Source organism: Neovison vison, chromosome 6 (assembly GCF_020171115.1).
Source record: "Neovison vison isolate M4711 chromosome 6, ASM_NN_V1, whole genome shotgun sequence".
In the NCBI taxonomy this organism is placed as follows: Eukaryota; Metazoa; Chordata; class Mammalia; order Carnivora; family Mustelidae; genus Neogale; species Neogale vison.
In genome coordinates, this window is record NC_058096.1 from 155,001,422 (window position 1) to 155,024,997 (window position 23,576).

Genomic DNA, 23,576 nt, shown 5'->3' on the forward strand with positions numbered 1-23,576 from the left:
GCCACAGGATTTCCTTTTAGCATGATGAAAACGATCTAAAATCGGTTGTGCTGCTGCTGACACAGCTCTGTGAATATACAAAACTGCATTGGATTGTAGGCTCCTTTTAGTTGTGTGCTGTGTTATGTGAATTGTAGCTCAGAGCTGTTATTGGGGGTAAAATATATTCTCTACCCAGCCAGATTGTAACTGCAGTATAAAGGCAAAATAGGCATTTTTAGATAAAAGACTTAGTTAGGAAGCTGCCAACAGTAGCTTCCAGTAGCAGCCTGAATGCTGAACGCTTCAACTCAACTGATTGTTAGGTTGATAAAGGGAAGAAACATGATAAAAGACAGATGCCCAGGCCTTCAGAAATGCTGCTTTGGTGGTTTGGGGTGTACCCAGACATCTGCATTTCTAATAATGCCCCCATTATCTCCCAGCAAGTGGCCATACTGGGCGTGGTTCCCAAGAGCCTTACAAATACCAGCCCTTACCTCTCAGAGTGGCGCTAATAAGTATTATGCTCCTAATGTTCCCTATTGGAAACATTCTCAAGCGTTTGAAGCGCCTTCACCAGAGTGTTCTCCGACTCAAAAAAAAAGTTTATGGAAGATTAGTTTTTGTTTTCTTAATGCTTTCCTAGATTTTCCAAGTTTTCTACCGTACATCGCCTGCCTCCCTTCTAAGTAAAAACAAAGTTCCCAAACTCACACAAGTTGTCGGGGTGCACGTGCTGAGTATGACAAAATGGCCAGCCGGAGAAGCCCTCCCTGACAAGATCCTGGGGCTCACAGCCAGTCGAGGTCCCAGCAGAGAGAAACCAAGCCAGTCTGTAATCAGGACAGTGTTGAATCCGGAAGACGCCGCTGTGGGAGATTCCTTTCCTGATGGAGGCTCTGTTGGCTTCTCACTGCAGAGCTGTGGCTTGTCTGAACTTCCGAATGCTGGCTGGAGTATAGAGCTTGGGGAAGGTGGGCCTCTCGCCTGGGGCTCTCACCAGTCTACGTGCTGGGGGCAAATGCCTCCTCCGTCAAGTATCATGCTACCCTTCACCTTGAGAATCTAGTGGTGCCCTCCATCGCGGTGGGTCCCCTCCTCAGCCTGTGACTATTCAGTTTCTTGTTGGCAGTCCCCTCCTGCAACAGCGGGAGCCGTAGAAGATAGAATTTGGTCTCTAGTTGCTCCCGGGAAGTAGTATGTAGGGGAACCATTTGTCTGAATGTGAAAAGCTGCCGGCTTATTTTAGAATTCAGTATCTGCCAAGGAGAATTTTATCTTTAAGGAGGTTGTCTTACTTTGACTTTTTGTTTTGTTTTGTTTTGAATGCCTGAAGGGTTTGATTTTTCACTCTGGGAGTGAAGTTTGATTTATTTATTTATTAAGATTTTATTTGAGAAAGAGAGAGAGCATAAGCTGGGGGGAGTGGCAGAGACAGAGGGAGAAGCAGACTCCTCACTAAGCAGGGAGCCTAACATGGGACTCAGTCCTGGGACTCTGGGATCATGACCGAAGCTGAAGGCAGACACTCAACAGACTGAGCCATCCAGGCACCCCTGAAGTTTGAATTTGAGACTCTCAGGCAAATCTGCCAAAATAATCCCACTGAGTGTTTGTTTGTTTTAAGATTTTATTTATTTATTTGACAGACAGAGATCACAAGCAGGCAGAGAGGAAGGCAGAGAGAGAGGAGGAAGCAGGCTCCCCGCTGAGTAGAGAGCCCAATGTGGGGCTCCATCCCAGGACTCTGGGATCATGACCTGAGCCGAAGGCAGAGGCTTTAACCCACTGAGCCACCCAGGCTCCCCCAACTGAATTTTTCTTAGTTGCAAAGTAGAAGATTTGGCACATGAGGTATTTTTGAAGGGCAACTGGGGGGTTTCATTCTGAACTACAAAATGGTGTAAACCATACCGAAGCCTCTCCTAGCCCTTAATGTAGGTAGAAATCGCATTTTTTATGGCAGGTCAAAAAGACTGAAGTGTGGAATGTATGACTACGGGAAACTGCCTGGGAGGTCTTCAGTAATATGGCAAATTGGCCACCTTCTCCACACAGATTCTGATCTCTCATGGCAATTCTCTCCTGCCCAAACATTAGAACCTGTGGGTATGTACAGATAACTGTGTTATAAAGGCATGTGATCTTTGCCATCAAGAAAGCAGCACCTAATTAGTGTTTTGAAAGGTTCAACAAAAGTGATAAACCCTTAGCTAGACTTAAGAAAAAAGAGGAAAGACTTGAATAAAACCGTCAGAAATGAAAGAGGAGACATTAAAACAAGCCACAGAAATGAAAAGGATGACAGGAGACTACTAGGACCATGGTATGTCAACATGTTTAGGATAACCTAGAAATGGATATATTTTTTTTTTTTTTAGATTTTTATTTATTTATTTATTTTTAAAAGAGTTTATTTATTTATTTGACAGAGAGAGATCACAAGTAGGCAGAGAGGCAGGCAGAGAGAGAGAGAGGAGGAAGCAGGCTCCCTGCTGAGCAGAGAGCCCGATGTGGGACTCGATCCCAGGACCCTGAGATCATGACCTGCGCCGAAGGCAGCGGCTTAACCCACTGAGCCACCCAGGCGCCCCAGAAATGGATATGTTTCTAGGAACACACAGCCTTCCAAGACTGGATTATGAAGAAATTAAAAACCTGAACAGACCTGTGACTAGTGAGGAGATTAAGTCAATAATCAAAAGCCTCCCAACAAAAATAAAGTCTAGGGCCCAATGGCTTCACTGGAGAATTCTACCAAACATTCCAAGAAGAATCACCCCGATCCCCTGGCAGCCCTGGGGTTATCTGGGGAGTGAGGGAAAGGATAGGGAAAGGCTGTTGGCCCATTTGGGGGCTATGTCTCTCCTTAAGTGCCCCATTTGGGGGCTCCATCTTTCCTTAAGCACCTGCATGATTCCCAGACAAGAGCTCACCCCTGCCATACTCCATGCTCGTCAGGAGGGTGGAGGCCTAGCCAGGGGCATGACCTCCATCTTTTCAGGGCTTCTCTGTCTGTGATGGAAGGGAAGGGCCTGCCTTGGTCTCCAGGGCCACCCACGGGTCTTTCTGACTGGGCTGTGCCCTCTGCACCATGCCTTTTCTGGGAGAGCTGGGGTAGTGTGATACCTTCCTGTAGATGCCATTCTCCCCACCTGTGTGTTTTGTGGCCACCTCCTGACAGGTGTAGACAAGGGAGGACTGTTCTATTACTTCAGGATCAGGAGCATAAGCTGGCAAGGAGTCGGGCCCTCCCATCAGAAGCAAACCAGCTGTATAAAAATATGGAGGTCAGACTCACCTTAATCCACACCTTGACATTTCTAAACCTGTTTTGGAGGGCCAGATGGCTACCCTTCTCCATAACTGCTGTGACATAACTGCACATGCCCTTGGCTCCACTGAGCTTGCTGCCCCTGCTGCCATTGGGGCAGAGGCTAGCTGGATGGCACAGATGTGTTGAAGATGGCTTGTTTCCAGGTGTTTCCTGGGCAGACCATATGGTTTAGGGCTGCCCACATTTCCTGCTGTTTGAAACAGAAAGGCCTGCTAATCCAGGAAGCACAGAATTAAGAAGAACGGACACAACAAAGGAGTGTAGACTCCTGAGAGGCAAGCGTGTTGGCTGGGGCCCTTTCAGCTCCATGGAGGCAAGGGGGCTTGCAGGACAGGAAACCAGAACTCTCACTCGAAGAAGAAGCGTCTTCTATTCCACACTCAGAGACAGTTAAAGGGCTGGGGGTGAGCGGATCCCAGACAACAGCAGCCCAGACAGAGAGGGTTAGAGAGCCTCCTGCCTGGGGTACGGTAGTTCTCCACGTGACGGCTCGGCCCTTCACACCCAGCGTCTTTGGTGCAGGGAAGCATATTCTAGTCCTCCCTGTTTGATTTTTATTTCAGTCCTTTTGAGATCAACTTGAAAGTGTGGCTGTGTGACTTCTGGTATCATACTGTTTACCCCTGCCTCTGAACCTTTCGGTCTGATCTCCTCCTTCCCTAGTGCCTAAAGGTAAGGCCAGGGTGGAGCTGTCCCCGGTGGAAGCAGGCTCACCCTGCCAGCCATCCCTGCAGGGCACCTGTGATGGAGTGCGTGCGGCACAGATCAAGGTGTGTGCCTGTAAGCGTTCTCCTTGACCTCGGAGGGAGCTGTGGGCCTGTGGGCAGTGCCGGGAGGTTCTGTCTCAGAAAGGAGTCCTTGGACCTGGCTTTGACCCAGAGTGCCACCCGCTGTGTGGAGTATGGCGTTGGACATGGCCCATCACTGCCGAGTCCCAGAACCCGAATGGAGACAGTGACTGTATACATCACGGGGCAGCTGTGTGTCTAAATGGGGTGAGAGCGTGTAACATGATACTTTAGGTAGATCCAATGCTCGGAGGCAAGAAGGTGAGAGTCCTGGGATCCAGCATCTCCCACGTGAGAATGAAAGATGTGATTTCACAAAGGCTCTACTTGCCCTGGTTTCTCGTTCATCCCCCTTCCTGTTGCTTCTTTCCTATCAACCTTTCATCTCCTATTCCTTAAAAGACATACTTTGTCCTTTCCCTCTTTGCCTTTAATATCCCCACACTTCACTGAAATGGAGGGAAACCAGCCTTCCCCTAAATTTGCCTAAAGAAGCGAGTCAGGCAGGGAGCCAGGTTGGCACTTGACCACAAAGGGCTGCCTCCAGGTCATGGGGTCAGAGATGACCTTGACCCATCACCACTTCCAATCCCCTGGCCCCCAGAGTGTCTCCACCCTACAGCTTGTTCTGGCTCCTTGAAGACTAAGCTGTTCGGCTAGGATTGGCTTCTGCCTTGCTTTGGGGTTCCCGGGACCATGAATGTTTTTCAGTGATTCGTGGAGAATATTGAGATATTTTGTGTTCTTGGTGAGACTAGAAAAGATCTTTGGTCAGGTCATTGCCATCTGAGAGTCCTCTGAAGTCCCTGGTGCCTGGAGCTCTAGGCAGAAAGCAGGGATGGGAGCTAGGGCTTCTCAAACTTGAGCTGCTAGGGGTGCTTGGGAAAACCCATTGGGTGGCCCCCTCCCCACGAAGGCTGATTCGGCAGAGCTGGGTGGGCCCGAGTGTCGGCGTTTCTGGCAAGCTCCTGGCGATGCTGATCCTGCCGCTGCGGGGACCACACACTTCGTGAGGCAAAGGCTCAAGGGCAGAGGTTGGCAAATGATAGCCTGCCTACCAAATCCGGCCCGTCCTGTTTTTGTAAATACAGTTTTAGTGATACAGTTACTTCCATCCATTTGCATATTGTCTATGGTGGCTTTCCTGCTACAGTGGTGGGATTGAGTGGTGGGGACAGAGACCATATGGCCTACAAAGCCAAAAATATTTACTATTTGGCCCTTTACAGAAAAAGTCTGCCAACTCCTGCGCTAGCAGTCCCCTCAGTACCCTGAGTACCCTGGTTCTGGTTACAGGCCCGGGCCCCCCCATCCCCTTCACTGGTTTAGTGCTCTAGGTCCCTCACTGTCAGGTTGCCAGGGATCCTGACCATGAAGTCATGGTTCCTGGAAGAAAAACCATGAGACTAGTAGTCATTGCTGTTCACCTAGATCTTTGCATATCACAAAACACCTCGAGATCCTGCAGCAACCTAGCTGGTGCTGTACCCATCCTATGGAGGGGCACACTGAGGCCCAGAGGAGAAATGGCTTACCTGTGTTCACACAGCAAGTTAGTGACAAACTTAAGTCTTCTGTCCTTTCTGCCTACCATACTGCCTCTTGCGTATGAGCCCAAATTGCACTTAACTTGGGGTATTAGTCATCTAATACATGTAACAGTTACCCCCAAACTTAGCTTTAAAGAGCAGTAGACATTTATTACGGCTCACATTTTATCATGGGTCAAGAATTCGAGATCGGTGTGGCTGGGCCATTCGGGCTCAGGTGTTCTCCTAAGGCTCAGTCGGATGTCATCTAGGGTGGAAGTCTTTGAAGGCTTGACTGGGCCTGGAGGATCCCCTTCCAAGGCGACTCACTCACCTGGGGGGCAGGTAGGTGCTGGCTGTTGGTAGGAGATCTCAGTTCCTCTCCACATGGGCCTGCCCACAGGGCTGCCTGAGTGTCCTCCTGGCGTGACCGCTAGCTTCTGTAGAGCACACTCTCTGAGACTGAGACCACAGGGGGACAGCTGATGACTTAGCGCCCCCAAGTCACATAGCATCATGTCTACTATGCTTTGTTCATCAGAAGCAAGTCACTACGTTCAAGAGGAGCCTACACTCTAGGGGTGTGTCAAAAAATTGGTGGGTGTATTTGTAGGCAGCCTGGTTTGCAGATTTCCATTCTGTTGCCTGCTGGGAATATTGGGGTCCTGAGTTCTTATCTCTAGGCAGGTCTAGTTGATCATAGAATGAAGTTCTAAGTAAGAGCAAGGTCAAGTCACCAAACCTTAGCCACACCTAGGTCTCAAGCTTTGATTTGCTCTGGAGCACCCAGGGATTTCCTACCATGCTACTTGAGGAAGGGTCAAGGAGGGCCAGAAGGAAACACTCCAATGGTGTGTGTGAAAGTAGGAAGAAGACCACGTGCTGTGAAGTCCCCCAGGTAATTCAGATATGCTCCTCCTCCATGCTGGCCTCCCCACTCCCATGGAAAAGCTGCTTTTCTTATCCCATTCTTCCCATTTCCCCAATTGGAAAGACGAAGCCCAGAGAGGCCAAGTTTCTTCCTGAAGAAAGCGGCAGAGTTCGAGCCCCCTTGGCGGCACTGGCGGGTACTTCCCCACAGTTCCTCCTGGAGAATAATAAACACACTTCGTGGGGCATCTCCAGGGGATACGAAGAAGGCTGTGAGCGGGTGGATTTGTCCTTCTGAGTCTTTGACTAATTAATCTGGATCTCATTTGGGTGGCTACATTTCTTGTCAGATCTGTTTCCAGGCAACGTCTGGTTCTAATGGGTGAGTACCAGACCACATTTATTCTTCCAAGTCCTGCCACCTCTGTGGCATGTGCTGCCGGTGTAGGAGCTCATGCAGACTGATGGTGACTCCGCCGGCTCTCCCAGAACTGGCAGCGCAGCGCCTTCATCTTTCATGAGCAGTGTCTGGCCGCCCTCTAGTGGATAAATGGAGAATATCACATGCTTGCTGAACAGAAGAGTTTGCTTTTAGGAGGCAGATTATAATCTGGAAGGGGCATGGAAATGCTGGGTTAAAGATTCCTTGGACTCCATAAAGAAAATACTGAGCAGGTGTAGGCAGCAGTCAGCTTGAGGGTAATGTCATTCTTGGATGATGCAGAAAAGGGTACAGGCTTTTATCCTGTGGTCTCTTCTGGCTCAACATAGTAATAATCTTGTTTATTTGAAACAGTGCAGGAACCAAAACTGTTAAGTGCATGTATCTTTCCTGGGCAGAGGGTGATGTGGGTGCTGGTCAACAGGAGTGTCTAGGTTTTTTTTTTTCTTTGTTTGTTTTTTTTCCTATAAAAGGCCAAATTGTGAATACTTTAGGCTTTGCAGCCAAGGACCACATGTGGTACTCTGCCATCATAGCACGCAAACAGCCATAGGTAACATGTAGGTTAAAGAGCATGGCTGTGTTGAAGTCTTGCACACACCGGGGTGGGGGGCATGAGGCCACAGGCCATAGTTCTCAGTGCCCTGGTGAAGAAGAGTGTACTGAGCTGTGTTTGTCTCACGCTAGATGGTACGTTGCTCAGGGGCAGTGATTGCGTGCCTTGCCCACCTTTGGACCCTCCACCCAGCACTGGGTCTGGCAGGTAATAAGGGCTCAGAGCACATTCGCTGACCCAAGCTGGCTCTTTTTTCGACCTCTGTGGGGTAGCAATTTTCTTCCAGAATTTCTTGGAATTCATTGAGTTAAAAGCACACTCTTTGAATTGGGGGTTTAAACCATCAGAGCAAATAGGATTTGCTGCCATCCCTATTTTCTTCCTACTTTTCCTTCTTTAAGATGAACCAAGGTGTCCCATGTGAGACTAAGTAGATAAAAAGGCCTGATCATGATCAGCTCCATGCCAACCTCAAGATGGCACTCCTGGGGGGGACGTGGATGGGCATAGAGTAACTGTTCTGTACATACTGGGTAAATAAATTAATTTGCACAGTCATACAGCTGGTAAGAATTCAAAGCCTGAATCTTTCTACCAGGCCAGACAGCCGTGGCATCATACTAGTCAACTGCACAGGACACAGTAATGGTGACACTGAAGGTGTCCACACTGGACAGGGAGGACAGAGCTGGAGTCCACTTAGCCTGCCATCTTGTTGGTATTTGTGCTTATGGGAGAGCGCTCAAGTTCAAGCCATACATCCAGGGAGCTGGAAGAGAGATAGGGCTCCTTGGCTCCATGCAAGTGTAAAGATCCTGAATTACAGAGAAAAAGCTGCTTCTTGCCTAAGAAAGGAAGAGAGGTGGCACTCCTGAGTCTTTGTAAACCTCCTAATAATACTCGCATAATAGCTATAACAGACACAACACCTAGCTTGTACCAAGCACTGTTGTGTGGGTATTATTTAAATCTGTTGTCTTCCCACACTCTGTGAGGCGTGTTTCTGTATCCCCATTTTATCGATTAGAAAACTGAGGCTCTGGTTAGTGATGTGAAAATGTTGGGGTTTGGAGCAAATGGTCAAGAGGGAATTCTTGAGGAGTCTTCAGTGCAAAAAGGGTGGTTTTATTAAAGCATGGAGGCAGGACCCATGGGTAGAAAGAGCTGCACTGGGGTTGTAAGGAGTGTCGGATTATATATACTTCCAAGGTGGGAGGGGGTCAGGGACAGTGTAAGTCTCTAAGGAATTTGGAAGCAAGATTTCTGGACCAGGACCTCACTGTTGTTAGGAAAAGGTCATTTACTACTGCCTAGTAAAACCTGAGTTATGAGACCTTTCAGCTATGCATCAGTGGGTCACATGCTTGGGGCATGATTGCCAACAGGTATCTTGGAGGGGGAGGAGGAGATGAAGTTTCCCAAAGGAATTTTTATATGTTAAAGAAGACTTAGAGGATCCCGGAAGTCAGGCTAATGTTAAGCTAAGATTGCCTTTTGCCCTTAGCAAAGATCAACATTGAGGCAGTTGAGCTCTTAAAGGAAGGTCACTCCGCCTGTCTCAGGACTTGTCAGCGGATTGTAAAGTGTAAGGAGATTTAATTTTTTTTCTTTGGCCTTGGTTCTCCACGTCAGTTGGTAACCTGCCTAAGGGCAGGGAGTAGAAGTCAGGCAGGCTGACTCCAGAGTCCATGATTCCCTTACTGAGGTACTCTGCCTCTCAGTCTGAATTACCACGAGTGGTAGCATCACTCCAACAATGGGGAAGGAGAAGGAAGAAGTGGGAGAATAAAGAAATCAAGACCTTACAGTACAATTAATTTAAAGCATCATTGGACTGGAAGTCCCAACTGAATGCTGGTTCTGCTTTGACCGCTGCCTAGCTTTGTGATCGTAAGCTCGTTGCTTCTGAGCGTCTCCTACGCTTCTCTTCCAGGACAAGCGTTCTTTGGCCCGCAGACTCAGAATGAGCCTTGACTTTGAGAAAGGGTGCTGTCTGGAGGAGACTGCTATCCAAGTGCTGGGCCCCAGGTCACCCGGCTCTGGAGCTGGACCTCCCGCTGATACTCCTGCATTCGGACAGATGCTCTGGGAGATTCACAGCGCCAGGCCAGCTGGGGTAGCTGTCTCCGTGTTCACATGCCCTCTACCCCACACATTTTTGCCTGGCTGACTCCCTTTCACTGATCAGTGTCAGATCTCCTCTGACCGTGCAGGCTTGGCTGGGTCCTTAGGCTTTGACATTGCCGTATCAGCCTCCTTTGTTATATAGGACTCACACAGTTTGTAGTTAAATAACTCACTGAGGCATCTACTCTGGGGGTAGCGGGTGGATGGACAATAGCAGATTTCCAGTGCCACTCCATTGCAAGGAATTAAAATGGTAAATGATTGAAAGCGCAGCAAGGTGTAGCACAGGTGTGCTGAGCTCACGCCTGGAGCAAGGCAGCCCCCCTAGGGCAGAGCCAGCCGGAAACAACCAGTACCTTGCTCCTAGGGTAGCTTCATTAATCATCAGAAGTCACCTATCTGCCTTCGAGGCTGAATACAGACGCAGTGATGGTGCTTGTACCAGTGAACACTGATTGCAGAAATAAATCCCACCACCTGTGCCCCTATGTAGTCCTGCCCTACTAGAGGTGCTAGAGAAACCCAGCTCATCTTAGATGCCCAGTGGACATTTGAATAAATGGAAGCCGTTAGTGTCACCATCTGGTAATTCCTCTGAGCGGCAGAATGGCTGTCCCAAAATTCACAGGCTTTGTAGACTTCACTGGAGAAGCCTCACAAACTTTATTTTGCCTTTCGGTGTGATTTTTTTTTAAGATTTTATTTATTTATTTGACAGACAGAGATCACAAATAGGCAGAGAGGCTGGCAGAGAGATGGGGGGAGGAAGCAGGCTCCCTGCCAAGCAGAGAGCCCGATGCGGGACTCGATCCCAGGACCCTGAGATCATGACCTGAGCCGAAGGCAGAGGCTTAACCCACTGAGCCACCCAGGCGCCCCTTGGTGTGATTTTTTAAAGTCTAAGGCATCTCTTTTCTTGGGTTCATAGGATATTCCAATAAAGATAACGTGCGGGCATGTACAAATGAAGGGCAGGGGAGGGGCTGTTGGAATCAGCTCACTAAGAGCCTCAAGAGGTGATCATTGATGATTTCAATGAAAATAAATCACAGGTGTCTGGTACCATTTAGAGTCGAGATGGGTAAGCTCATCTTGTGCCAAAGCACAAGGCAGTAATCAAAATAGTGCTCTTAACAACCTGGGTTGGGTCTTTAAAAGGTTTAGCTGTGTTAGGAATACTCCACTTAATTGTAAAAGGGAGATACAAAAAATCCATTCAACTGAGTGCATTGCCCTCTTGTTCATGGGGGAGGTTGGAGAAGAAACCTTAGTTTGCTAAAAAAATGAAACTCTTCAGCTTAACCAAGGGTATATACATCCACTGTCAAAACCAGACCTTGTACAAATGTAAACATCAAATGAACAATAAAGTAGAATAAAAAGGATGGTCACTATCATGTGGTAGAAGATGGCTCTGGAGATTCCAGTTAATGCAACACAAGAAAAACAAGTAATGGAAATACTGGAGAACATCAAAACTGGTTATTGTAGATGGCTTAGCCAGAAAATTCTAGGGAAGCAATTGAGATCAGAAGGGCTTATAACAAACATTCTCACCCCCATACCTCCTTACTCCAGGGTCTCCCTCCCCAGAGACTGCCACTTGGGACACCTCTGCCTTTACTTATATCCATAGCTGCAGATAAAGTGGGCAGTGCCATCTTCTGACTCAATGTTACATGTTAACTGGTAACTATCTGTTGCCATCTGCCTTAGCTTGGGCCACCATAACAATAGACCATAGACTGGGTAGCCTCCAGTATCCAGAATTCCTGATCAAGGTGCTGGTGGGGTTAGTGTCTGGTGAGACCTTTCTCCTTGGGTTGTAAGACAGCTGCCTTCGTCCTGAGTCCTTGCATGACTTTTCTTCAGTGCATAGCAGAGGCAGTTGGGGATGGGGGTGCTTTCTGGTACCTTTTCTTATAAGCACTGATCCCATCATTGAGGACCCTGCCCTCATGACCTTAGCTAGTCCTAAGTACCTCTTAAAGGCCCCCATCTCCAAATACTATCACATTGGGGGTCAGGGCTTCAACATAGGAATTTTGGCAGGGGGACACAAGTCAGTCCAGTGCACCACCCCCATTGTTTCCCTTCTCCGTATTATAATTCATTTAAGTCAATGTTTAGTGTTTACTATTATCTCTATGCAAATATTATTTAGGATGGAGTATTGTAGTGAACATCTAACTACAAACAACTTTTGTAGTTTCTTTTGTTCTTTACCGAAGTTAATAGTAGTACTGTTGTCTCTATTGCTGTTTCTACTTGCTTAGGGGGTTTTTTGGTAGCTAATTTGCCCAAATTTTTCCTGTAACAGCCTCTCAGGAAGGTTTCCCCCAAGGGCAGTCACATCAGATCATCACAGTTTAATTTTTATCCTGGATGAATTTCTCCTGGGGATCTTCCTTCACTTTGGAATTCCCTCTGCCTTTGGGTTGGGCTGAATTTTTTGTTTCCTGGCATCACTTCACTTCCTGTTTCTTATTTTCCTCCCTCATTTTCAGGGAGCTCGTTTCCTAGCTGCCTTGCCAGGTTAAAAAGAAAGTAAAGTGACATAAAGCAGGAGATGGTCACATCTGTAATGCCTGTCTTCTGAGTCACCGTCCCAGCCTGGCCCGGGGCGCCTGTCCTGCTTGCTTTCCGCTCCTCTCGGGGATTGCCCGTACCTCCCTCCTGTGTGAACTCTAAGTCTCCAGGTCGGCCTACACGTTTCCTTTTTCAGAGTTTGTGCCCTCGTTTTGGTGAGTCATAGCCAACACTGCATGTCTGGGGACAAAAATGTATTCTCCTCTTGTTCTTCATTGATAATTTTTCTGGGTAGTTTCTGGGTTAGGAGTCATTTTCCGATTTGAAAGCATTTGCCTGTGTCTTCTAATACCCTAATATCCTATTGCTTTTAGTAAAGTTCAAAAGCTATTCTTTAAAAAAAAAAAAAGCTGTTCTTTTTTCTGACGCTATTCAGGTCTATAGGTGACCTGTTTGTTCTTTGGTCGTTTAAAAAATCCTTTCTTTGTACCTGATATCCTGAAATTTCATGTTGTACCTTTTCCATTTGTATCTATTTTCATCCATTGTGCCGGCTTCTCAGGGGAGCTCTTTTATGTAGAAATTCATGTCCTAAATTTTGAGGTTTCTTGAGTTATCTTGTGGTTGACTTCTTTCCCTCCTTTGTCTCCTGTCTCTATTCCTGGAATGTATCATTCAGATACCTGACCTCCTGAACCTGTCCTCTAATTGTCTTCTTTTCCTGTTTGTTTGTTTTTTTCCTTCATCTTTTTGTCTTTTTGCCATCTTTTCTAGAAGATTTTCTCAATTTTATGTCACACTTTCATGGCGTTTTTAATTTCTGCTAGCCTATTTGTAATTTCAAAAGCGAATTTTCTTCCCACAGGACTGTTTGTGTCCTTCCTATAACCTATTTCTGGTTCACTACTGTAATATCTTTTCTCCCTGAGGATACCGATTTTTTTTTTTCCTCTCCCTCTTCAAAGTTACTTTCTTCCAGTTTGTGTTTTGGTCTCAGCTCCCTGCCCCATTATACTGCTTTTTTTGTCATCATAGATCTGGTAACCTTGGTTGTCTGCCTGCGTTTTGAAACTGCAAAGCTGTTCAGTTGCTCTAAGCACATAGGTGGGGCTTATCAACTTTGAACTCCATTGTGGACTGGCCTGGCCAAGCTCTGTGTTGGTCAATCCCCAAGGTCTTTTCTCTTGTGTGAGTGAAGGCTTCGCTGCCAGTGCCCTAAGAACCCAACGGAGGGGAAATGTTAGGGATTGGAAGGATGGGGAAGTCTTCACACTGAAGAGTCATTTCAGCCCTTCCTTCCCCTCCCCTCCCTTCCCTTCCCCTTCTTATCTCTGTGCCCAATTTTGGTCTCAAACTCATGACCCCAAGATCAAGAGTCACACGCTCCACTGACCAAGCCAGCCAGGTGCCCCCCCACCGCCCTTTTAAAATATTTTATTCATTTATTTAACAGAGAGAGACAGATCACAAGTAGGCAGAGAGGCAGGCAGAGAGAGAAAGAGGGAAGCAGGCTCCCCGCTGAGCAGAGAACCCGATGCAGGGCTCGATCCCAGGACCCTGAGATCATGACCTGAAGACAGAGGTTTAACCCACTGAGCCACCCAGGTGCCCTGCCCCCTTTTTTTAAAGCAATCTAGGACCCAGCTACTTTCAAACAGCTTTCTGCACCTCAACGACTTTTAGCCATCCCCCCTTCTCTCTCGGTCCCTGTTCCAGTCCCAGAGGTGCCTGAGTCTTTTCAGACCTTGCAGCGACCATGGTTTGGTTCTTGCCTTTCCCCATCAACCAGCGTAGTTAGACCCCAGCTTTCTCACAGTGGCCAAGTCCGTTATCCCTCATCCATGTGTTCCAAGCTGCTGAAACTGTGTCGCTTTTGTCTCCTTTCCTAATCATCCCATTCTCATGATAATTTTAGAAGGGTTTGGGGAAGGAGCAAAATTAGACTCATGTGTTCAATTTGACATCTTTATCCAGAAGCCTAAAATACATGCTGAAGCTACCGTGGCTGGCACTGGTACCGCCGTCTCCCAGATGGGTGGAAGAGAATAAAGATTCCAGAAACTAACCCAATATATGAAAAGTCACCAATACGTGGTAGCAGATCAATCGACTAGCTGCTAGAAAAAATAAAATTGGCCTTTCCTTGCCCCATATGGAGAACACAATTCTAGTTGGATTAAAGACCTAAACCTGTATACAAGCTGTAAGAAAATACAGGAGAATATTTGCATAATCCTAGATTGAGGAAGACCTTCCTAAAGTGGGAATAGAAGAAGGCTTAAAGGAGGACCCATTAACTACATAAAAGGTTAACACTTCCGTAAGACAAAAGACTGTTACAAAACCGTTAAAAAACAAACTTGGGTGGGGAAAATATTGCCACATGTGGTGTTACCATGCCTCTTCTCTAAAAACCTTTACAAATCAGGAAGAAAGTGATTTTTTAAAAACATATCAATAAATAAGGAAGGAACTCGAGATGGCTAATAAGCATTTGAAAAAGTGCTATCACATCCTCACCACTAATCAGGAAAACGTAAGCTAAAACAAAAAGAGTGCTATACACCAGCGATTTTTTTTTAATTTTTATTAACATATAATATATTATTAGCCCCAGGGATACAGGTCTGTGAATCACCAGGTTTACACACTTCACAGCACTCACCATAGCACATGCCCTTCCCAATGTCCATAACCCCACCACCCTCTCCCTACCCCCCTCCGCAACCCTGTACACCAGCAATTCTTTTTTTTTTTTTTTTAAGATTTTATTTATTTATTTGGCAGACAGAGATCACAAGTAGGCAGAGAGGCAAGCAGAGAGAGAGAGGAAGGGAAGCAGGCTCTCTGCTGAGCAGAGAGCCCGACGAGGGGCTCGATCCCAGGACCCTGGGACCACGACCTGAGCCGAAGGCATAGGCTTAACCCACTGAGCCACCCAGGCGCCCTCTACACCAGCAATTCTTTTTTTTTTTTTTTTTAAAGATTTTATTTATTTATTTGACAGAGAGAGATTACAAGTAGGCAGAGAGGCAGGCAGAGAGAGAGAGAGAGGAGGAAGCAGGCTCCCTGCAGAGCAGAGAGCCCGATGCGGGACTCAATCCCAGGACCCTGAGATCATGACCTGAAGCGAAGGCAGCGGCTTAACCCACTGAGCCACCCAGGCGCCCCTACACCAGCAATTCTTAATGTGTGGACTCTGGACCGGCAGCATTGGCACCACCTGGGACTTGCTGACCTACCGAAAAAACTCAGAGACTGGGACCTAGCCCTCTGTGGTTTCACAAGCCAGGCCAGTGATTCCACATAACCAGGAGAATGAACCAGTGACATTCATTGTCATGCTTGAATCGCACCATGCTCAGTGAAAGAAACCAAACCACAAGAATACCTACTGTAGGATTCCATGTATATGAAGTTCAAAAACATGCACCACTCAGGTGTTAGGAATCAGGATGGTTGTTACCCTTAGAGGAGGGCAGGAGTGACTAGACGTGAGATTGAAGCTTCCAGGCACTGGTCACTTTCCGTTTCTTGGGCTGGATGCTGGTTCTACAGGTTTGTGCAGTTTGTGAAAATTCGTTGAGTTGTTCATTGTGGATTTGTACATTTTTCTCTATACTGCAATTCAGTGAAGCAGGGCAAGGTTAAACATGAGATCTTTCTCTCTCTCTCTTTTTTCTTTAAGATTTTATTTTTAAGTCCTCTCTGTGCCTCATGTGGGGCTCGAACTCATGACCCCAAGATCAAGAGTCTCATGCTGTACCAACTGAGCCAGCCAGATGCCTCAATGATCTCTTTTTTTAAAAATTGGGTTTTAAATTATTTAAAACATGGGAACTTGGGGTTGAAGGGAAAAGCATGCTTTAGTATAAGTACAGTTAGCACAAGGCCTTGATGAGTAATTTGGCAGTATCTCTAATACTTTAAATAGCCTAGAAATTCTGCCTCTCAGAATCCTTCCTGGAATTCAGGTATATATCATAAGAATGTTCCCTGGGCATTTTTATACAAGCGTAAAGGAAATAACTTCAATTTCTCTCAATCGGGAACTGGTTACACGAGTTATAGAAAACTGGGCAACTGTCAAAATTGGTGTAGATCTGTATGTAGTAGCGTGAAAGGAGGTCCCCCATGATATTATCCACAGAGAGAAGCCAGTCACAAGCCCCGTGTACAGCCTGATCCATATTTTCAAGAGAGAAAGAAAAGGATGTTCAGGTGGTAGTTACAGACGCAAGGAAAAGAAGTTAAGAAAAGTAGATTTAAATTTTTTGTATTGGTTTCTCTTGAAAATTTGTAAGTGGTTGGGGGTTGTTGCTTGTTTGTATATTTTATATATACTTTCTATATTTTTTAAATTTTTACCTGCATTGATCACTTTGGGAATTCTTTTTTTTTAAGTCCTAGCTTTACTATTCAAAAAAGTCTTAGCCTAAAAAAAGAATGCTCATCAGTGAAAAAAACAAACAGTATTTTTGTAGTCTAAGCAAATAAGATTTAGCCTTTGTCTTAAGCAAATAAAGATCTAGAGTTTGTCTTAAACACACACATGCACAGCCAGCAGGAGAGGACTAACATTTTTGTAGAGTGATTTTTGTCAGTATTGGTATAGTAGTAGACGAAAGGCTTGCTTCTTGTTTCTGTTACCTAGGAAATTCACTTGGGTAGAATTCTTTTCTTGACGGGGGCATTCTTTTAACTGTGTTTGTGGGTGAGGTCATGGGTCAGGTATTCCTGCTTTTAAAGAGATGACTCAGTTAACGATATTGTCCCCGTGTGTAAAAGATGAGCACTGCTAGCCCATTAAACAAAGCGTCTGTGGACAGTGGGCCCTGCGTGCTTTAATAATGAAAAACGTCTTTGCATTCAGAGCCAAGAGCTGTTAGCGGAGCCGGTCGACCTGGACACGGGCTCATGCTGGAGACTTTTAAACCCTTGCACTCCCCTGGGTGGACAACCTGACCCTGTTTGCTGTGTTTCTTCACACAGTGATGTTTCCTCTGTGCATCACCAACAAAAGGCTGTTCTGACCCCTTCAGTTTGAATCAGGAATCCCATGATGTTATCTCAGACCCCACCGTGCTGGATTACATCTATTACCAGTCTCACTGATCCGATGAGGATCACATCTCTGTGTGTAGATTACCTGTCAGTTATGATGAATTCAGGCCCGAAACCCCATCAGTGTGAGGCTTAGCACTTTCTGGAATTCTATCTCATTTTGCACGTCTTCACTTTTGATCAATTCTGCTGCCACGAATGGAAGCGTAAAAACACGTCTCCATTAAGCCTTGCTTTGGAATCATATACAGTATCAAATGGATAAAAGGAACCGCAGCTTTCACCTCCAAAGGGGAAGCAGCAGTACTGTGTGTCTTGAACTGCCCGGCACGGCATCCAAACTGTAGCAGAGAGGTGGTCTCCTCGCTGTGAGCAGTGGGCAGTGTCCCTCGGAAACTTGTCTGCGGGCTTCGTGACCTCACAGTAAGTTTCCTTCTGAAAAGAGGGGCCTGCACCCTTGTCCCTGCAGCGTCCACTTGTCATCCTTAAGGTCCTGCCCACCTCAGGCTGGGTTGGTTGAAAACGGAGCTCTGAAGCTGTGGTGTAGATCTGCCCCTTCACCTGTTCTTGTTTCATTGTTCAGTGAGGAAGTGACAGCCCTCTCATACACCGTACATCTTCCCAGAGGCTCTGCATAGCTTTCCACTCTGTCCTAACCTACTACATTTGTTCAGGTCCTGCCCTGGCCACTTCGGATGTGTGTCTGGAATTCCCTCACTTCCCAATAGTTGCTGCCACCATCTTGGTCTTGAATACATCATCTTCTCCCACTGGGACTATTGTGACAGTCTGTGAGCTTGTCTCCTCACACATACCCCCTTCCCTTCCACGTGCCTATCCTCCCCAAGCAGCCAGAGTAGTACTGTAGCCCAACTAATGTGCGTTCTCTCCATGGTGAGACACGGATGGAAACCCCACCAGGCGGAGGTCTCGTGCAGCAAAGGAGGAGATCACGGGGAATCACTTCCAACGCTGTGACTCCCCAGGCAAGGGTGAAGGGGTTCCTTTTATTTAGGGTAAGGATGAATATTTAGATTTGTCACTGCACTCTGTAGAGGGGAGTGTAAGGCTGCATGTGTGCCCTAAGGAAACCTGCCTGTACATACATTGTGTGTTATGTAAATGAGACTGGGGCTCCTCTGTGAGCTTGTGGGGAATTTTTTTTTTTTTTAAGATTTTTTTATTCTTGTGAGAGAGAGCACATGAGTGAGTATGAGCAGGGGAGAGGGCCAGAGGGAGAAGCAGGCTCCCCACTGAGCACAGAGCCCAATGCGGGGCTCCATCCCAGGACCCTGAGATCACAACTTGAGCTGAAGGCAGACGCTTAACTGACTGAGCCACCCAGGTGCCTGGAGATTTAGTATTATAATAAGATAAAGGTATCTGTCAGTCATTCCCTGAGTCACTCCGTGGGCTCTCTCTAGAGGCATGAGTGGGGTTTAAGTTCAAACTGATCTGGGGTTCTGGGCCACCAGAACTCTGGGTCCAAGCATTCGCTGTTGCTTGAGGGGTAGTCTCAGTTTTCATCACAGGATGTTGTACCCGTTCGGTCTTTTTTCTCAGTTAAGAAATAAACTAGAAAGCAGAGCTTAAGGAAAAATGTGGGACAGAGGTCAGTGGCTACAAGCAGGTGAGCCGTAAAGGTCAGGTCTTGGGGTCTAGCTGGTGACAGTATTAAAACTTTACCCTGGTCCTATCACTGTCTTGTTCCAACCTGTCGCCACCCTTAGGAGAAGGTACAAAATCCCTAGACCTCCTGGTCCCATATAATCTCACCCTCTCCGACCTCTCAAACATTTTGCACCAGTGTCCTAACTTAGTATACTTTCTTATAGGTTCTAGAAGACAGCAAAGCCCTTCCCCCCGGACCTTTGCCCTTGCTGTCTTCTTGCTTGTCTGTCTCGCTAGCTTTTCCTGGGTCTTCAGGATATTCTGCAGTATGGCCTTCCCTGACACTCCCCATGCCTGCAACAAGGGCGTATCTCTCTATTATACACCCATACCATACCCTTCATTTTCCTTCATAGCATTTTCCACAATCACAATTATTCAGATATTTCCCCCCACTAGACTTTAAGTTATGAACCACAGGGTTGGTTCAATGTGTGTCCCGTCCATCCTTGGGGCCTCACAGCAGGAAGCTTTGGCAGAGTTTAGTGCTCTCAAAGGTTAAACAAATAAGTGAAAACAATCTTCCTAGATTTGTGATTAACCTGTAGTATTTTGTTCCATATGCCACAAACAAAGCGAAAAGATAAATGAAGTAATTTGTCCTGAGCCTGAACAGCTAGAGCCAGCCCTGGACTCCTGGGGATATAGTTGGGATACTAACTTTTTCATGACTTAGGAATAAAGTTCTGGTCCCTGGAAGGTGCTGGAATGTGAGATGCATCCTTTGTGCTGGCCTTCCTTTGTTCAGGACTAAAGATGCCCACAGTTCAGATCGGTTTCCTTTCCCTTGATGAAATCTTTCTTTAGTCAATTGGAGATTGATTTGGCTTTGGGCTTGGTCTTATTCATCGGCCGTGAAGATTTGGATGGCTCTTCCTGGAATAAATGCACAGCTTATGTTAAAATGCTCAAGGCCCTTGGGGGTTCTCCTTTCTGAAAATTCTCTCAGGCCATGCATTATTTGCCATCTGCTGGGGGACAGGGCAGAGAGGGCAGCGGTGGCAGGTGGGGAATCCTCAGAAGTTCGTCCCTTGAGAGAAGATCAGTTCCGTGATGGTGAGATCACCTCAAGTGATCAGTTCAGATCACCTCAAGTGGACCTGCCGTCTTGTTCCTTGACAAGCATCAGCCTGTGAGCAGGTGTGTGTAGCTTCTCCCCTCGTAGTGCTTCAGAACTCCTTATTAGTGCCAACATTTAAAAATCAAGATGATCCTGTACAAACTTGACTTTCTGTGTTTTCTTGAGGGGAAAATAAAGATGACAATCTAGCAAAACTGACCCACAACAGGGGAGCCTGCCTGGTCCAGCCAGTGGAAAATGTAACTCTTGATTTTGGGGTCATGAATTTGAGCCCCACCTTGGGGGCTCGAGTTTACTTAATTAAAGATTGGCCCAGAGCAGTTGGCTGGAGCTGAGTAGAGACCACCCCTTACAACAGATACAGTTTTTCTTGTTTTCTGGTCTCTGTTCAGCCAACCACGTTCATCTCTTGTACCTCCCTGGCATTTGTGGGTACGTGCGTCTGCAAACGTGAGTCTGCAACCCCTGTTTTGTATTCGTAAGTCATGTGTGTGTGTGAATATGAACTAAAGCTGTAAATGGCACCCTAACATTTTTTTTCTCTCTCCCTGCTTCCTTCTTTACCTTCCTCTTGTGTCTTCCTTTTCTTTCGAACTGCCTCTGCCATTTTACAGGTTCTGGGTCTGCTGGTGTGGACGCTGATTGCTGGAACCGAGTACTTCCGGGTCCCTGCGTTTGGCTGGGTCATGTTCGTAGCTGTATTTTACTGGGTCCTCACCGTCTTCTTCCTCATCATCTACATTACAATGACCTACACCAGGATTCCCCAGGTGCCCTGGACAACGGTGGTAAGGAAACCAGGGGTGATCGTCTTGTCCACTGCCCACTAGGTAGGGTGGAACTTAGCCCTTCCTAGTCCTTAGTGTTGGAATTCATGGTTGTTGCTCTGCCAGCAAAGCAGGGGACAAAGCCAGGGAGAACCCAGTGCAGCAGGTGTTTTATACCTGGGTATGAAACTGGCCATGCTGGAACATCCAGGAATTTCTTTTAGTCAAAATAGCAAACCGGTTCTCGGAAGACTGAATGAAGAGAGAAGTTCACTTCTTCATTCATTCCCCATAAACACCATCACCTAGAAACAGGCACGTCAGGGCGCCTGGGTGGCTCAGTGGATTAAGTCGCTGCCTTCGGCTCAGGTCATGATCTCAGGGTCCTGGGATCGAGTCCCGAATGGGGCTCTCTGCTCAGCAGGGAGCGTGCTTCCTCCTCTCCGCCTACTTGTGATCTCTCTCTGTCAAATAAATAAGTAAAATCTTTAAAAAAAAAAGAAAGAAAGAAACAGGCACGTCAGGGCATCAGCCTCAGCAGACCTCACTTCCTTCAAACCCCTCCTGGGGCCATGACCTTAGCCTTTTGCACACAGGCCTCTTTGATGTTGGGAAGCATAGTGTGTGCAGAATTAGAACGAAAAATGAACTGCTGTTCAAATAAATGGGTGTCTTCATAATTGGAAGCAAGTGCAATCAAGGGTGATTGGATGCTTGTGTTGGCTTCAGACGCTGTACTGGGTGTGGGATTAACTAAGAGGAACACATGGTGAGGGATGAAATAGATAAGCAAATGCACCTGTCTTAGCTGGCTCCGGCACCATAACAAAGCACTACAGACTGGGTAGCTTAAGTGACAGAAACTGATTTCTCACTCTTCTAGAGGATGCAATCAGGTGTCAGGAGAGCTGGTCTCTGGTGAGAGCTCCCTTCCTGAGTTGCAGGTGACTGCTATCTTGCCGGGGCCTCACATGGAAGAGTAAAAGAGTGTGAGCTCCAGATCTCATTGAACCTGAATTACCTCTCAGATGCTGCATCTCCAAATAGCACCATGTTGTCAAGTAGAACTTCTGTGCACCTGGCGGGACACAGACATTCAGTCCATAATATTCTGCCCCTGCCTCCCCAAAATCATGCCCTTCGAATGTGCAAAATGCATTCATTCCATCTCAGCCTCTCTAAAAGTCTTAACTCGTTCCAGCATCGACTGAAGTCTAAGATCCAAAGTTTCGCCTAAATGTCATTGAGATCAAGTATGATGAGATTGGAGGTACAGTTCATCCTCAGGCAGAATTCCTCTCCAGCCGCGAGCCTGTGAAACCAGACAAGTTATGTACTTCCAGGATACCGTGGTGGGACAGGCACAGGATAGATGTTCCCATTCCAAAAGGAGAAATAGAGGGTGCCTGGGTGGCTCAGTGGATTGAGCCACTGCCTTCAGCTCAGGTCATGATCCCAGGGTCCTGGGATCAAGTCCCACATCGGGCTCTCTGCTCAGTGGGGAGCCTGCTTCCCTCTCTCTCTCTCTGCCTGTCTCTCTGCCTGCTTGTGATCTCTCTGTCAAATAAATAAATAAAATTTAAAAAAAAAAACAAAAGGAGAAATAGAGAAGAAGGAAGGGGAGGCAAGTCCCAGGCAAGCCCAGAACTTACAAGACAAATTCTATTGGGTCTTAAGTCTCCACAATAAGTCTCTTTGGTTCAGTGCTCTGCCGTCAGGCCTCCTGGGGTGGCATTGTCACCCCTATGCATCTGCTGGGTGACCTGCTCCTGAGACACAGAACCTAGAGAGGCAGGCCAACCCTTTGAAACTGAGGAGTAACCAACTTTCCCCTGGGGCCTGATCATCTCTGCATCAGCCTCTCGGTGATTCATTTTTTTTTTTTCTGGAAGACTGGCACGTATTCACAGCCAAATGGCTCTGTGGTTCGAAGTTGGCAACAATCCTTTATTTTGTCCCATCTCCACCCTTTTCGTTCAAATGGCAGCGTTTCACAGGTATAATCCCTTACCCGTTCCTGGCTTCTGCTGACACATGATTAGATCTGTGGTTTGCATCCATGATCTCTTTATCAAATGGTTGTTTGGCCACACCTGTACTGTTCTCTTTGGAGCAAGCTCTTTCTTTCTTTTAGTAGTTTTTTTAAAATTTATTTGAGAGAGAGAGAGTTGGGGGGAAGAATGGAGGGAGAGGAGGAGAGAGAGTCCTAAGCAGACTCCATGCTGAGTGTGCACAGCCCAACACGGGGCTCGATCCCAAGACCCCGAGATTACAACCTGAGCTGAAACCAAGAAGAGTTGGATGCTCAACCAGTTGTGCCACCCAGCACCCCAAGCTTTCTTATTTTTTTTGCAATATGGATAGGCTGAGAACTTTCCAAACCTTCAAGTTCAACAGTTTCTTCTTTAATTCATCTCTCTCCTTGTGCATTTTACTATAAACAGGAGGAACACTTTGCTTAAAAAATCTCCTCATTTAAATATCCAGTTTTGGGGACTCCTCGATGGCTCAGTCATTTAAGCGTCTGCCTTCATCTCTGGTCGTGATCCCAGGGTCCTGGGAGTGAGTCCTGCATCCACTCCTTGCTCAGCAGGGAGCCTGCTTCTCCATCTGTCTGCTGCTTCCCCTTCTTGTGCTCTCTCTCTCTTTGACAAATAGATAAAGTCTTAATCAGCTTCAACATCCATAGTTCTAGTATGTTCTTCAAAATTCTACAGCCTTTACTCATTATCCAGTTCCAAAGCCAATTTTATATTTTTAGATCTTTGTTACAGCAACCTCCCACTCCTGGTTCCAAAATCTCTCTACCCCACTCTTGATCTAAATTCTGTAT

The 23,576-nt window shown here is 46.7% G+C and overlaps 1 protein-coding gene across 1 annotated transcript in view; it reads left to right on the top strand.

The window, feature by feature from the left end:
• Positions 1-23,576, top strand: part of CMTM8 (CKLF like MARVEL transmembrane domain containing 8) — a 107,257-nt gene that overhangs the window by 71,713 nt on the left and 11,968 nt on the right. The window contains exon 2 of the mRNA XM_044252624.1: positions 20,591-20,764. Within this exon, the coding sequence (XP_044108559.1) occupies positions 20,591-20,764 (174 nt within the window). The remainder of the gene's footprint in view (positions 1-20,590; positions 20,765-23,576) is intronic.